Here is a 16,930-nt window from a genome sequence, read left to right as displayed (position 1 = left end):
CGACGACGAAGAAGAATTGTTATTATTATGATAAAACCCAAAAGGTAAGCCAAACAAAGCCCAAAACTGGTAAACCCACAAACCCAAAACTGGGTTTCCATGTAGAAAAAAAAAAAAAAAAAAAAAAAAAGAGTATGTTTATTATGTGGGTGATTTATAAAGCTACTTCATGTTAACCGAAAGAATATTAAAAAAAAAAAAAAAAAAAAAAGAAAAGAAAAAGACAAGTTATAAAAAAATGCCATCCATACATTGGATACAGAATACTTTAAAAAACTTTGAAGCCACTGAATTCTAACATTCATCTCCATAGCCAACAGCATATTCTGCAGAGCTTCATTTCCCATGTGGGGAATAGCGTGCCTGTGTGACAGCTGTCATCTACAGTCCCTCCAGCCTTAACACGCACCTGTCTATGACAAGAGGACAAAGCTCCTACTTCTTCTGGACTAACCCTTGTCCAAACCCACTGCACTGCTTCTGCTGGCCATGAATGCTCTTAACTCAACCGCTTACATACAAGTTAAGTATGTGAGAAACAGCTGTGCAAGGCTTTCAACTATGAAGTGACTTCATTCACGGTGGTTGGAAATTGGAGATTTGAGGGCAGCAAGAACACCATCATAGATTTCAGATGGAATACAAGTGAGCTCTGGAAATATTCATTTATTAATTCTTTTAGTAGCTAGATCGAATTTTTATATTTTTGTGTTTTCTGCACTTTTCAGGAGGTAAAAAGCAGCAGAATGGATTTAAACATAATATATGTTGCTGAAGTGTGACAAAGCATAATCAAAGCATAATAAGTGAACATTCAAGGCTGCTACAATTCAGATTAAGTGAGGACATACAGCATTTCACAGAATACAGTGGAGTCACTAGTTTTTCTGGGCCAGCTGAACATTGCGATTTCTACCAAGGGGGCCAAATGAAGACTGTACTCAGTCCCACTTTTCTGCCAAGTAGTGACACCCAGGCACACGCCTATTGTTGTTAATCAAACTTACTAAAGATTTGAAACCAATACTAATACTACCATACTCTGTAACATGGCCTCAATCGTACCGCAGCACCATTTTACACCATTCAAGAGCAAAGTGGATACTAGATTGAATTGGTGTCTGTAGGGATTACGGTTATCCAGAGAGTTTAAATTTAGGATTAACTGTAGATTTGCGCCATTATTAGATTAAGTGATTCAGAATGTCAACAACAAGCTGGTGAAAGAGAATGACAATGACAAGACTGAAAGTAATACTAATAGAAAACAAAATGAGTAGCACTTCCCCATTCAAAACTTGCAATCCTGATGCTTAGGTTTTTTGGGTGGTTGCCAAGGCCTTGCTGTACATTTGCTGAGGCATTCTGAATGATGCAATGCTCTCGGGTTGCAATGCTGTTGCTAGGATGTTCTGAGTGGTTGCAAGGTCATTGCTATGCAATTACAAAAATATTCTGAGTTGTCATTAGCGTTACTATGCAGTTGCTAGTGTGTTCTGACTGGTTGCCAGAGCATTACTATGCCATTGCTAAGGTATTGTGAGTGGTAATTAGTGCTTCTATGCCATTACGAGGAGTGGTTGCCAGGGTGTTACTATGCATTAAAGAATTTTGAGTTATCATTAGTGCAGCAGTGCCATTGCTAGGGTGTTCTGAGTGGTTGCCAGGGTGTTGCTATACATTGTTAAGGCATTTTGAGTGGTCAATAGTGCTGCTGCGCAGTTGATAGGGTGTTTTGAGTGGTTGCCAGGGTGTTGCTATGCATTAAGGAATTTTAAGTGATCATTAGTGCTGCTGTTCAGTTGCTAGGCTGTTCTGGGTGGTTGCCAGGGTGTTGCTATGCATTGTTAAGTTTTTTTTTGAGTGGTTGATAGCAACTGCACAGCCGCACTAGGGTGCTTTGAGTGGTTGCCAGAGTGTTGCTATGCATTAAGGAATTGCTATGGTATTCTGCAGTTGCTAGGGTGTAATAAGTGGTAACAAGAGCATTGCTATGCAATTGCCAAGTCTTTGGTATTGTAGCTCATAGATATGACTCGGGTCCCTCCTTCAGTTCAAGTCTGAGGGATTGTTTTTGTGCATTTTATTGTCCACCAAATGAAAATAATGCATGGCTAAACATGACAAGACAGCTGCTACCAGAATAGCAACTCTATTCCCTCCCTGAAAAACTTTAGCACTTCAAGAATTTTGGCATCCGCTGACCACCATCAGATGGTGCATTCCATCTCACACAACCACACAAATTTATTTCTGATGTGTGAGGGAAAACCCTCAAATCCCACTGACAAACTGCTGAAATTGAGATCTTCTAGTCTGCTACCAGATTCCAGAAGAGAGTAATTAGTCAAATGCACAGAGCACAGCAGAATCAAATTGAAAAGGCCAGTAATTAAACTATCAATAATACTTAAAGCTAGGATAGGCAATGTTTTTTCATAAACCCTTTTTGTTATACTGGTTGAAACTCTCTTCACATCCTGATATATATCTTCTGTGGAAGTCCCAGGGCCAAAATGTGTTCGAGGCTATGCAGAATTGTAGACAGACAGTCGCCGAGCACTACAAACAAACAGTAGCCACATTTTACAGTTCCTCCCGAACCAAAACAATGATCTTCTGCTGCGTTCATGCCATGCCGTAATCGTGAGATTATGAGATGGCAACCCTGACATTCTACTCAGAGCTGTTCATGTCCTCAGACCTGGATTTATGTGGTTTTATGTCAACACTATCAACGGTGAAATTAATCTGCAGCAGTCAGGTGGCTCTGTAAGTTGTTTACTTTATTATTGTAATGTTATGTGCTTTGAGACATGAGGCAATTTAACACAATCTCTCTCGACGCTTTGCAGACTCTGCTATGTGCGTTCATGTGTTTTGAAGGAGGCGTGGCTTTGGAGAGAGAGCTTTGAAGGGAGGGTGGATCTTATACTTTCAAAGCTAGTTTGCTATTGTAAGGCTCTCTGAAATTGCCTACCCTACTTTTAAAGTGTAAGTTCACAGATTTAACCAGTTTTGTGTTGTTACAATGTCGGTAGTATATGTAAATGACCAGTGTTTACTCTTTCTCTGTGTTATCTGGACTGAGAACTTCCTGTTTATTTAGCAAAAGGGAAGACAACAACCATTTTCCTCTGTTCAAGTAGTTCCAATTTCAAAAAGACTTTTTTCCTTTCTACCACATAGGCAATGAGCAATGAATTACACCTTTAAAAACTCATTTTTAGTGCCATTTTTAAACAGTGGATCACTAAAGCAATTAGCCTTGTGAAGCCAATAATAAATCCACCAAATTATATAGTTCATTAGACTAACAGTAGACTGCTTATGGTTGACACGCAATGTAGGAACTTGGCACATTAAAAGGAACATTCCAGGTTCAAGCTAAGCTCTAGCGTCAGCATTAAAGACATGCTGTTGATTACTACAGAAATCAAGTATGACGCAGACTTCAGTTTCAACAAACAATCAGAATGCTTAAAGATTATGCAATACACAATTTTAAACTTTTGCTTGTTATTTTTTTATAGAAATGGTGGGAAATTATTTGTTGTATTTAAGAGCAAAACACCAATTCTGACACTAGAGATAATGGAGAATTTAGTTGATGGGAGGTTACACATTTTATTCCAACATATTTAGAGCCAGAACTATCCATTTTTCAATATGGAATCAACATCTCACAATGTTTTTTTTTTCATCCAACACCAAAATAAAGTCACCTAATGTCTCGCAGCACTCTGTCCCGAGACATAAACACATGAAAGGTGGTGAGGGAATTAGAGCAGCTTGAGAGGGATTCTTCCTCGCAGTGATGACTGCCAACAGTCCATTAGTCCTGATGCTCTTAGAAAGCATGAACAAACTGTAAGGATGTCAGATGGCATAGGATGCCATCTTAGGCTTAACTGTCATCTCAGATCCTGTGGAAAATCTAGATGTCACCACATGCACAGACTTCCTGTATGGAGGTCAGGAGCAGAATACCTGTGAAGCCAAGTTTGAGAGATCACCAAGACAAACAGACCCTGAGAGATTTTACAGAGGCCTTTTGCCTTTATGATTTTTTTTTTTTTAACTTGTCCCTGGAGTCATATATATTCAAATAGCACAGCAACATAAATTGTGCCTTATTTGATTTGAGAGCTACAGGATATTCTTCAAAAAATAGACACTTTCCCCCCTTTAAATGTCAGTTATTGATGTTAAGACCTTATTTGCATGTTCTTCACTTCCTTATTTCCATATTTCCAGCAAGTAAATAATACTTTAATAACTCTGAATAGTTTAACATCTTATTTGAGGAAGTGGGCCAAAGCATCTCGAAAGCATTTGCACTAAATGAGTTCTCCACAAACCCTTCAGCTCTTCTTTGAATTCTTACAAAAAGGCCATTGTCTCATTAGGCCCATGACTGTCATGTACAGTCAGTGTCTGCCTACTAGCATGACTAGCATACTGTACTGCATTGCACCATTGTTTAGTTAAGGGACATCACCACTTGTGACTGAAAGGGCAAGGCAGGGACTGTAGATGTGTTCCAAAAATCCTAGCGAGCTTCCTTATTAGCTTCTGCGTCTGGGCCAAAAAACGTTTTGCTTGAACACACTGCAAAGACTACAGGCATGGCCAACTAGCACGCATGTTCTGTGCCTGCGTGAGAGGAAACAGCTCTCCATACCAGCAGGTGTCAGTAGTCTGTATTTGTCATTCAAAAAGAGAATCCGAAACTAGCACTGTGGTATACAAACTATAAAACAAAGCAGCTCTTGCTTCCCATTATGAGTCAATTATGTTGATAAGTTGGTCTTCACTTCACTTCATTCCAGACAGCCATGTTGTTATGAAAATATGAAATGCACAAATTAGAGGATCCTTCTGTGTGTGTACTCATTTCATTTTTCATCTTGTGCACTGGTTCGCTAAGCTGAACGTCACACCCGAGTTGACCTGCCATTCCAGTAAACGGGTCGGAAAACCAAGAAGGAAGCATCCAAGCGATCCTTCGTTGTGGTTGCTCTTCCAGAATACAAACACATAAAAAAATTATTATATTATATTATATTTTGCAAAGATAATGCCGAAGTATCATTTACTAGGGCTGGGTTAAACAAAAAAAAAAAAAGATTTCTCGATTTTAATCGATTCTTATTTTTACCATATTGAACCAATATTGATTCTTAAGTCCCAAGAATCGATTAGTCTAGTCTGTTTTCAGTTAATGAATGAGCAGAATATGTAGCACCTCCCATCCAATAAATCGCAATAATCTTTGTACTTTGTTAGTTTTGATATGAAGCAAAGTCTCAGATTTCAAATGACATCCATCTTATTATGATATTCAAAAAATAAATACCATTTTGACGCAGTTTAATGTGACGTGAAAGATCACTGTAGCGCCTCAGTTAAAGAGAAGTAGCAGCATGAGCGCATGTGAACATTCATCTCCTCCGCTTTAATACCAGTTACAGCATGAAATAAACATGACTGAACATCTGAAGGTATGTTAAAATATACAGTACAACTTACCGAAATCCGTATCATATCTTGTATAATATCTCAATCAGTGTTTCAACCTTGGAAAGACGTCAGTAAAACAGCTTATAAACAATGTCACATTTACCTCAGAACAACCATATTCAGTGACCATAAACTCATCAGTCAGCTAGAAAAGTGAACTCTAGAGAGCAGCATTCTGATGAATATAGCTATGCACCGTTACATAGTCATTATAATTTTTAATATTCTTCAATATTTAATGCATGTTTGAATGAATCAGTTATGACATCCGCGATTTAAATGTTTGTATTTCAAAAAAATTAACTGGAGTAGAAATATGATTATGTAATTCTAGACTTTATTTATAATAAAAACATCATTGAGAGTAATTTAAGTGTTTGTATATAAATAACTTATTTAACCTTCACTATTATTATAGTAGTACCAACTGACTCACATGTGTAGTTTACAGCATTAGTTGAGAGATTTTTTTCCTCTAGAAAATTTTACCATGTACTGTACCTGATATACTACATCCAAAATAATTGATATTGAATTGAAAGCATGTGAATAGTAATCGAATCGAATTGTGAAAATTGTGTCAATACCCAGCCATAGACAAATAGAGATTGGATATTGTGTGCAGTACTAAGTTTAAAGACACAGAAAAACAGAAGTGCTAATAAACAATATATTACTACTGTTTGATTGCAGTTGATGCGCTGAGCAACCATATTGGATTCTGAAGATGTAGTTTTTGCGGTTCCTCCGAGTTTCCCAATCGCAACTCCGACTTCCTACTGGGAACTCAAAATTTCCAACTTCAGAGTACAAATGGAATTCACCATAACATTCCACATGCCACACAAACAGCAATTTTCATGTCTCTTAGCGTATTACTAAGCTAACGCTGTGATGCTCTAATAAGCAGAAAAATGCACCACACACAGAAATGTTTGGTTGAATAGTCCATTTTAAATATTTACAATTACAATTTTTCTATTAGTGATAGGTGAAACAAAATTTGCAGTGTTCAGAGCACAAATCCAACTGGCCAAGTCACGATTTTAGCAAACAACGATTTCTAACATCATAGCGTTTTGAACCTTTACATTTACGCATATAGCAGAAGCTTTTATCCAAAGTGAAACATCAGCAATCTGTCAAAGAGCCAACAATATTCGTTAAATACAATGCAAGATTTCAACTATTAGACAACTAGATAAGGAATTCCAATGGTTTGTCGCTAGAGGGCTTTGATCTGGTGAAACAGTGACTAATATATGGTTTTAACTGGGTCCGTTTTATAATGTAGGTTCCGTTTGAATGAATTTTAATAAACATGCATATATAAAGCAATGAGAGAGTGACAATTATTTCTATTTTGTAGAAATTTTGAGTGGTGTTTTGAGCACTTTGAAACAGTGAGTCATTTTGCGAAGCAGTTCGTTTAATTGATTGCCTTGTTTCTAGCAGCTAATTTTGCATAATGCTTCCTCTCAGTTGAAAGGCTAGATGGAAACTTAGCAGCATATTTCTGAAGAATATTAAATGTGAATAGAGCCAAATATAACACTCAACACTTAATCCAGACTGAACATATCAAATGACACTGCACAATTATGGAAAAATAAAGGGTTTTGAGCAGCTGTGCTGATAAACCCTAAAACACCCTGTGAAATACTTAAACAAATGCTGTTTCCTTTCATGTGGTTTTAAAAGTTAAAACTGAAAAGACTATTTTCTTGTTCTGAATTCAAGACAAGTTCCAAAGATTCAAAAGACACTCAAATTAATTATTGAAATTACATAAATTGCATTTAACCATTTAACTATTTAACTACTTTTTCGGATATTACTTTTCATATAGTCTGTAATATAGCTGTTTGTGAATGTCTGCAAAGCTTAAAGATCAAAGTGCAGATAAAAGGACTTATTGTCTCCCGAAAGAAAGAAGTGATTCTGAACTGCCTGAAACGAGTCCTCAGTAATTCCAGTCTTACTTCCTACTAAACCTACATAGGATTGTAACAAATATGCATAATGCCAGCCTATGGTCTTCATTTATCTGCCCACAAACAGTCTACTTTGACCCTCAAACACTGCAGTTGTAGCCGAGACTGAAAGAGTCGGGTTCGTATTGTAGACATTTCGAGAAGACGCTGTATTCTGTGCTGCAAATCCGCTTTGATGCAATTTCAAAGGTGAGGACTCACACTCAAATTGATATGGTAAAATAGACACCATTGTTATTGTTCAATTTTTGAGTTTTCTTAACTTGTTGTATTCAGTTTATACAACAAAAAGTTGAGAAAACTCAAAAATCTCCTACAAAAACAAGTTGAGAAAACTCAAAAATCTGCTTAAGTTTGTTGCCTTAAACTTTTACGTTTTCTCCACTTTGGATTTTTTACAGTGTGGGTTGTCTGACCAATCAGAGCAGAGTCGGCCCTTTGACAAGAGGGGTTTAGGGAGACTGAATCCTTTATCAAACCATTTCAGACACTGAGAAAAATGTGATGCTGCAATGTATATTAGGAGAAAACTGAAATGCTTTTTGATCTTGGATGCATGTAAACCTATTGTAGGAGACTCCAAAACTAAATCAGGAACCTTTAAAATAGCATAATAAATTAAATAGCCTAAAAAAGACAGATTATTAAAACATTTAATACAACCGTAGACAATCTTAGGATACCACATCAATGTCAGCTAAACTCACACCTAAAGGGAATAAATCATGGCAACGTTTGCACAGATCACTGAAAAAGGAAGTTAACAGCAACAGGCTGAAATTCCAAACCAGCAAAGTCAGAGAAAAGCCCGACCAATCAGCAGGCAGACGCACAGATTCCACAGCAGACTGCTGTTTGGAGACTGACTGGCGTGGAGACAGAAACAAAGTGTTGAGGAATGTTCTTGAGCGCTCGCCCTGTTTCAGATGCTCGTGGTCTGCAAATTCAACACTGACATCGGATTTAAATAAACCCTGCAGTTCAGCCACTCATTCACACTTTAGACATATCATGCATCCAGAAATCCTGCCGAAATAACAGAAATAAGCTCAGAGTTTGAGGACAATTGATCGCTGACTACATCCGCTGTTGAATTCTTGTTGGCCACACCTCAGAGCAGATTGGTACAGATTTCCACTTTGAGGTTTTCCCTCTGAATACACATTGCCATGTAAGGAAGGTAAAACACTCTGAACAAAGGAAACTTGAGGAGCTGGGAGTTGAAATTGTGGGAGAAAGGGCCAGAACAGGAACTGGGCAGAAAGATAAACCTAAAGTTGATGCAATTAGTCAGCCTCGAGGCACGTGTGATTTAGGTCATATACTTCACTTTGGATACTCTTCCCTTGTATTTAAAACGATTGTCAACTTTGGACAAATTATTACTTTTTAATTCCTTTAACTGGTCCAGATACATTTATGCAAATATAGAATGTACACAGTCATGAAGATTCACACGCTTATGATTAATCTATTCAAACTCCCTTCACATTAGGAATCAATTCCATACTCTCTAAACCTGCAGTTGATCTACAAGGCTCAGTGCAAAGAATGGTGAAATTCGAGCCCTTCTTTCCAGATGCGAACTCATGTCTTTAGGGAAAGAAGGAGGTCAGAAAGTGCTAAAGAGGGAACTGTACCCTGTCAGCATGTCTAAAGGTCATGGAGCCAAAGATCATGGGGCATCAAAGGGGTTACTGAGTTTAAACATTAACGTGAAACAACATTCTCAACCCATTTTACTTCACGGCAAACGTCTCGACAAATATCCAAGTAAAGCAAGAGAAACAATTCAATGAGAAACAAAAGTAACACAGAATTCTGACTATCTGCAAAGTCTGGTACAATTTGCAGTTTATTTGGATTTAAACAGGAAGCCACCGCCTGGCCGACATTAAAAGTTAGTAAACACAGTTTGTTGTGTTTTTACATGTCACATAAGCGCGAGTTTATTCGAAATGGATGATATATATGATATAAAATATGGTGCCCTTTGTGAAAAAGTATACCTAATTTCAGAAAGGTAAAGAGGCAAGGCAAGTTCTGCTGGAGTTGATCCATTTTCCAGTGCTCTTGAACTGCCTGAACTGCCCAACGGGTAACAAACACAGCACAAGAGTTTATTTATCCTCTAGAAACCAATCAACACCTAAGTCTCAATCTTGTCCCAGGAGATCTGCCTTCCTGCTGACTTCAGTTTCACCTCTGACCAAACACACCTGAACCAGCTAATCAAGGCCTCAATCCATAATATGGATAATATGTAGGTGTTTAAGATTAGTTCAAAGGTGCTCATCCCTTTCCAGTTTGTGAAAGTACACAAGCTGGGACTCAGCAGGAGGAACCAGGTCATGTAAATATGCTTTATAGCCTCAATAAAGGAGTAATAAATTATCCAAGCTTCTGCATGGAAATCATCCACTGATAAACCCACCAAATTTTACTGCATCACCATTACTTACATTTATTTTTCCCCCCAATGCTGGTCTACTATGACCACGTTCACACAGCAGCAGAATAAAGTTGTCTGTTCTGCATTATATGCTTACGTTCACACACAGTTCAGTTATTGGTAACACTTTTCCGATGGTCCACTTTAGACATTCTACTAACTAACTCTGCAACTACATGTCAACTTATTCTACTAACCCGAATCCTAACACCTAACAGTGTACTACAGTCTACTAATACTTTAATGAGAGCAAGTTGCTTATAGTTAGTAGAATGTCTAAAGTGGACCACAAAAATAAACTGCATGAAAATGACAATCGCATTATATAACCAAACTCACACCCGTAAAACATCCAGTCATTGATCTACACTGGTCCAGAGCTGCTCCTTTCAATTTTGTGTTCTATGTTTGACTCAAATGCTTCGCTCTCCACTCAGATATAAATGCTGCTGTCGGTTAACGAAGATTTGACAGATGAACTAGCGACTCGACTGGACTCTTGTCATGTCAGATAAGTATCATCTTTGATATTACTTTGGTCACTGTCGTTATTCTTACTGGTAAAGGCCCTGATATACTTCAAGCGAAATCGAAGAACAAACTGATGTGACGTCATTTCAAACAAAATCAGGCCAAAATGAAGTTCATTTTGGGAATTCAAAACAGCTTGCCAAAGCAAATGGCACTTTTCCACTGCATGGTACGGCTTGGTACGATTCACTTAAATAGTACCACCTCGGTTGAGGTTCCAAGCGAGCCGTACCGATACTAAAATGTGATGTATAATTCGATACTAAAATGTGACGTAATTTTCATCATGCGGACAGTGCACGAACGCGGATGGCCGAAGTATACCCGGGGCTTTGGTAGCCGATGAGCATATCAACGGCAGTAGAGGCGGCACTACTATATGATCAGTCTATAATCCCACCTACTTTGAAGCAGTGGAAAAGTAAACCCAAAGTAAAGCAAGCCAAGCCAGGTAGAGTCGTACCACGCAGTGGAAAACTTTCTGGAAAAGTTTGCTAGGGCTGGTAAACACATTTGTATCACCATTAGTCCATGGAGATTATGTAATAGGTAGGTGTGGCTCTGAGGCTCCACCTTCTTTCGTGTGGAAATCTTTTCCAATTAATTTCTCCTGTTCAGTCAGTGGAGGTCAGACGTCCACAAGTGAAAACATGGACACACTGGAGAGCTGCTTTATAGTACAAAATGAAGTTGTACTTCTGATGAAACAAGACACTGACTCTGTTTTTTTTATGTTTAATACAGTAAAACTGCTTGATTTTAAGCAATATATTGTATAAAATAAATAAACGTGACATGACTTTACTAGAGTCCTGAATTGCAGAGCTCATGGTGACATATCCACGTTGATCAGATGCTTTTCTTATGCTTTATCAAAAGACAAACACAATTTTGTTGTGTATATTTTGTTATTAACAGGAACGCGTGAAGCACATATTTACATATTCATTTAACCGTCGCTCTCAGCAGAATGGGAGGCGTTGGGTGTTTGCTAACAGTATATCGCCGCTCACACATTTCAAACTTTGTTTTACCCCTAAGCGAAGAACGAAAAAGAACTTCACCGTGAGAATATCGGGGCCTTAAGAGAATACATGCTTGACTCCCGTTGCACATTCATACAGATAGTATTCCAGATGCAACTGTAAGCTGATGTGTGAACGGGACATGTTGAGACTAGCACAAATCTGGTTGTCAATCCCAAAAACTGACAGTGTAGACCGTTTTTTCGTAGTATTCCAAAAAGGTTAACATAATAAGGATCTTCCGAAAATGTTATTGTCAAAAGATCTCAAAAATTGTATGCCTATTTGGCATCTATTTGGCAGATAAACCCAAATGAACAGCAAATGGTTGCTTGTAAACGAACATCCCCTTGTCGTTTTTGGCGGGAGGTTCTCAGCTAGAATGAACTGCAATGCGGACCAGATTGAATGCAGTTAGTCTAAAGTCTGGCTACGACACACTAGACAAAATCTGGCTTGGCTCTCCCTATAATGGTATCACTCTCATGGTTATTTAGCCAAGCTGTAGAGGAGGCAGAAAAAGTAGTGTTACATAACGCTGTGTAATGGATCCCAGAGGATCTCCTGCTGTACTGAATGGACAGGATTGGATCGGTGGGTGTGACAGCACTCCTAATGTTTCTCATGTGTGGAACTTCACAGCAATCAAAAGAAACATTACTGGCATGCTAGTACTGCTTTTATTAAGCAACATTATACGAATTGTGTATATATAAAGCACCTCTCTTTCATTTGATATGAATATCATCTTATGGTTTGCACCCATAAAGTTTCCAAATAAAAATAGAAAACAAGTACCTTGAGCAGAACTAGAGGGAAAAAGGCATGTGCTTGGTTTCAACAACTTCTGTTTTTGTAGTGAAGAGTAATTTGAGTCTGAACAACAGTATTTGGTTATAGCACAATGACTTCTTATATGTCAAAAGATCAAAGGAATATTAATTTCGCATATCATTATGCCTTGTTACTGGTCTTCAATGTACATTATTTCAAAAGAAAAAAGAAGTTTGTAATCATCCACCAAAATGAAATCATATCTGACAAAAATAAAGTGCTCTTAAAGGGATAGTTCACTTTAAAATGAAAATAATAATGGCAGTCCATATAATGGCAGTGAATAGTGACACAAAAGTAAAAAAATACGCAAAAGTATCACAGAATGATCCCATGTGACACGTGTCGTATATTCCATGTGTTCTGGGGGCATATGATATGAAATTTTATGTATTATTTAACTAAAATCCTGACTTTGGCCGTTGATCTTCTGTGCATGGATACGCGAAGTGTGCGTTTGTGAAATTTTATTAGCGCTGCAGTTCACTGCAGAAATAAAGTGAGAAATCAGTATTAACAAAACGCCTAGAAATCCCCAAAAAATATCCATGTACTTTTTTCACAGAGTTAAATATTTCCAGACCGGAATTCAATTAGTCTGACAGTCAGATGACCAATGTGAACGAGATTACTTCTTGTTACGAAAAACAAAACGGATATATTCACTTCAGAGAAGAAGTTACATCGCGCATTTATTAATCTTGATTTCTTACAACTTGTGTGCTTTTTTCTGGGTGAGACAGAAAGTGTGCTGTTCACATGGGATCATTCTGTGATACTTTTGCATATTTGTTTACTTTTGTGTCACTATTCATACACCCCCACAACATTTGGAATATATACAAGGTGTCACATGATCATTTTGTGATACTTTTGCATCTTTTTTAAAAGGTTGATGCTATTCACTGCCATTATATGGACAAGCATTTTTAATTCTACTTTTGTGGTCCATAAAGGCCGGAATACACCAAGCCGACGCCGACAAACTAGTGGCGACAAAAGCAGATTATGGGGTTGGCTGACGTCGACAGCGTCTGGGTCCAAAGTTGCTCTGACACACTAAACCGACGCTCGACAGCCGACGGCCATGTAGCACGTCCGCTCTGTGCTGAGTAAGATGAAATGCCTTTCCGAACCAGCAGGTGGCAGCATCTGAACAGCCAATCAGAATGATCAGATGGCCCGACGGATCGACGAGCTCCGACGCCAATTCAATATTTCGAATCGGCCGAAAAAAAGGCGACGAGGACCAACTTCAGTTGACGGAGCGGAACACACTGAGAAAACTTAGTCGAACAAAAACTGCCCGACGGCCGACCGTCAGCTTGGTGTATTCCTGCCTTTAAAGAAAGAAGGGCATAACGGCATCAGAACATCACCAGACTAAGTAAGTGGGGACTTAATTTTCATTTTTGGGTGAACTATCCCTTCAACTGATAAATAATCGCTAGTACAGCATTAAAGGTGCCATCGAATTGAAAATTGAATTTACTTCGGCATAGTTGAATAACAAGAGTTCAGTACATGGAAATGACATACATTGAGTTTCAAACTCCATTGTTTCCTCCTCCTTATGTAAATCTCATTTGTTTAAAAAGACCTCTGAAGAACAGGCGAATCTCAACATAACACCGACTGTTACGTAACAGTCGGGATCATTAATATGTACACCCCCAATATTTGCATATGCCAGCCCATGTTCAAGGCATTAGACAAGGGCAGCCAGTAACGTCTGGATCTGTGCACAGCTGAATCATCAGACTAGGTAAGCAAGCAAGAACAATAGCAAAAAATGGCAGATGGAGCGATAATAACTGACATGATCCATGATATCATGATATTTTTAGTGATATTTGTAAACTGTCTTTCTAAATGTTTCGTTAGCATGTTGCTAATGTACTGTTAAATGTGGTTAAAGTTACCATCGTTTCTTACTGTATTCACGGAGACAAGAGCCGTCGCTATTTTCATTTTTTTAAACACTTGCAGTCTGTATAATTCATAAACACAACTTCATTCTTTATAAATCTCTCCAACAGTGTGTAATGTTAGCTTTAGCCACGGAGCACTATCAAACTCATTCAGAATCAAATGTAAACATCCAAATAAATACAATACTCACATAATCCGACGCATACATGCAGCATGCATGACGAACACTTTGTAAAGATCCATTTTGAGGATTATATTAGCTGTGTGAACTTTGTTTATGCTGTGATGGAGTCGAGAGCTCGGGAGGAGGCGGAGAGCGTGAGCAATTAAAGGGGCCGCAGCCTGAATCGGCTCATTTCTAATTATGCCTCAAAATAGGCAGTTAAAAAATTTTATTTAAAAAAATCTATGGGGCATTTTGAGCTGAAACTTCACAGACACATTCAGGGGACACCTTAGACTTATATTACATCTTGTAAAATAATGTTCGATGGCACCTTTAAACAAGTCCATCAAGTAACTCATCTTACCTGGACAGGTGTTTCTTGTACCGGGATGATCTCAGGTTCAACTGTAGGCTGTTCCTCTACAACACCAACTTCCTCAATTACAGGGGCAACTGCAGCGGGCTCTTCCTTTTTCGGCTCAACGACTGCCTCCTCCTCAGCCTTTACCTCTGCCTATTTGAGCAATGAGAATGAAGCTCAGAAAATAGCGTAGTAACATAAGACTTGACTAGAGAATTGAAAAGTTGTTTATTCAGAACAAGTTCCATATTTAATAAACAAATAAATATTTATAATATAATAAAAGATAGATAAGGAACAGAAGTAAGTGGAACAAATCCAAAATTGTTATGTCATGTAAATAAATGAGCCAGCCCCAATCAGATCAAGTAGATATTATGGTTTTTAGAAATCTGGCATATGCCTGTATTAAGGCTGGCCCACACTAAAGGATTTTCAAAATGTGAGGGACCATAAACATGAGCACACCAGAGTCCCGACTGTGAACATGGGAAATCTCGCAAAATCTCTCACGGTCAGACGTGACTTTATAGTAAACAAATATGGAAGAAAAGGTGGTAATAGTGTTTGGACTGCTTTTGACAGAAAATTTGCAATGAAAAAAGTTTTTTGGATGAAGTCATGTTATGCTTCCGTCAGCTCAATTTCTGACTGGGTATCATTTCGTTCCACGTGACAATCTACAGAGTGCATGCGCATTCGTCCTCAGAGTTCCCCCACATAACATAACACATTGAATCCAAAAATAATCTCCATGTAAACATGGATATTGTATAAAACTAAGTATGTACTGAAGAACATCAAGTAGTCCAACAAAGTGAGAAACGTCAACATTGCAACAACAGTACAAAATGTCATCATCAGTTTTGTCCGACTGGAGCTCTGAAGGTCATTTTAGCAGCTCTGCTCTTGTGAACATCAGTTCCTCAAGAGTATTCTCTGAGGATCATGTGTGTCACACACACCTGTGCTAAAGACTCCTTGAGCTCTCAACAGCAGCATGTTACACAATATACACTTTTAAATATAGTGGACAGCCATATAGTTTGAAGCCATATATAGAAGGTCCATGTCCAAAGGTCTGGTTACTGCTGTGGTGTGCATATTCTAAGTCGAGACCAAATGCATGCTCACATGAAAGGTCAAAAACCTCTATAGGCTGAGCAAAAGAAACATTATGTACTGTAGGCCAGGGCCGTAACCACCATAAACATTGAGGGGGGCACTCCCTTACACACCACTCTGTTTTTAGAATGGCAAAAAGTTATATCTGGTTTGCCTCAGCGGTCTATAAGCAATGTCAAAATGACTGAGATGGCCAATCAAATTAAAGAAGGTGGGGCTTAACGTTCACAGAAGACATTCACAGAGCATGACGAATTAGTTTGGATGGGTGGGTGGATGGATGGATGTAGGGATGCATGGATGCATGGATGGATTGGTGGGTGGATGTAGGGCTGTAGGGATGCATGGATGCATAGATGGGTGGATGTAGGGATGGATGGATGGACGGATGGATGGATGGATGGATGGATGGATGGATGGATGGATGGATGGACGGATGGATGGACGGATGGGTGGATGGATTGATGGGTGTAGGGATGGATGGGTGAAAGGATGGATGGATGGGGGTAGGGATGGATGGATGGATGGATGGATGGATGGGTGTAGGGATGGATGGGTGAAGGGATGGATGGATGGGTGTAGGGATGGATGGATGGATGGATGGATGGATGGATGGGTGGATGGATGGATGGATGGGTGTAGGGATGGATATATGAATGGATGGATGGATGGATGTAGGGATGGATGGGTGAAGGGATGGATGGGTGTAGGGATGGATGTGTGTAGGGATGGATGGATGGATGGGTGTAGGGATGGATGGGTGTAGGGATGGATGGATGGATGGATGGATGGGTGAAGGGATGGATATATGGATGGGTGTAGGGGTGGATGGATGGATGGATGGATGGATGATGGATGGGTGTAGGGATGGATGGGTGAAGGGATGGATGGGTGTAGGGATGGATGGATGGGTGAAGGGATGGATGGATGGGTGCAGGGATGGATGGATGGGTGTGTGTAGGAATGGATGGATGGATGGATGGATGG

The 16,930-nt window shown here is 38.9% G+C and overlaps 1 protein-coding gene across 1 annotated transcript in view; it reads right to left on the bottom strand.

Annotated features, from left to right (window-relative positions):
• si:ch73-366l1.5 (FILIA-N KH-like domain-containing protein) overlaps nt 1–16,930 on the bottom strand; it is a 34,712-nt gene that overhangs the window by 16,596 nt on the left and 1,186 nt on the right. The window contains exon 2 of the mRNA XM_067377111.1: nt 14,822–14,971. Coding sequence (XP_067233212.1) covers nt 14,822–14,971 — 150 coding nt within the window. The remainder of the gene's footprint in view (nt 1–14,821; nt 14,972–16,930) is intronic.

This window comes from Chanodichthys erythropterus, chromosome 3 (assembly GCF_024489055.1).
Source record: "Chanodichthys erythropterus isolate Z2021 chromosome 3, ASM2448905v1, whole genome shotgun sequence".
In the NCBI taxonomy this organism is placed as follows: domain Eukaryota; kingdom Metazoa; phylum Chordata; class Actinopteri; order Cypriniformes; family Xenocyprididae; genus Chanodichthys; species Chanodichthys erythropterus.
This window is presented reverse-complemented; position numbering and strand designations above follow the sequence as displayed.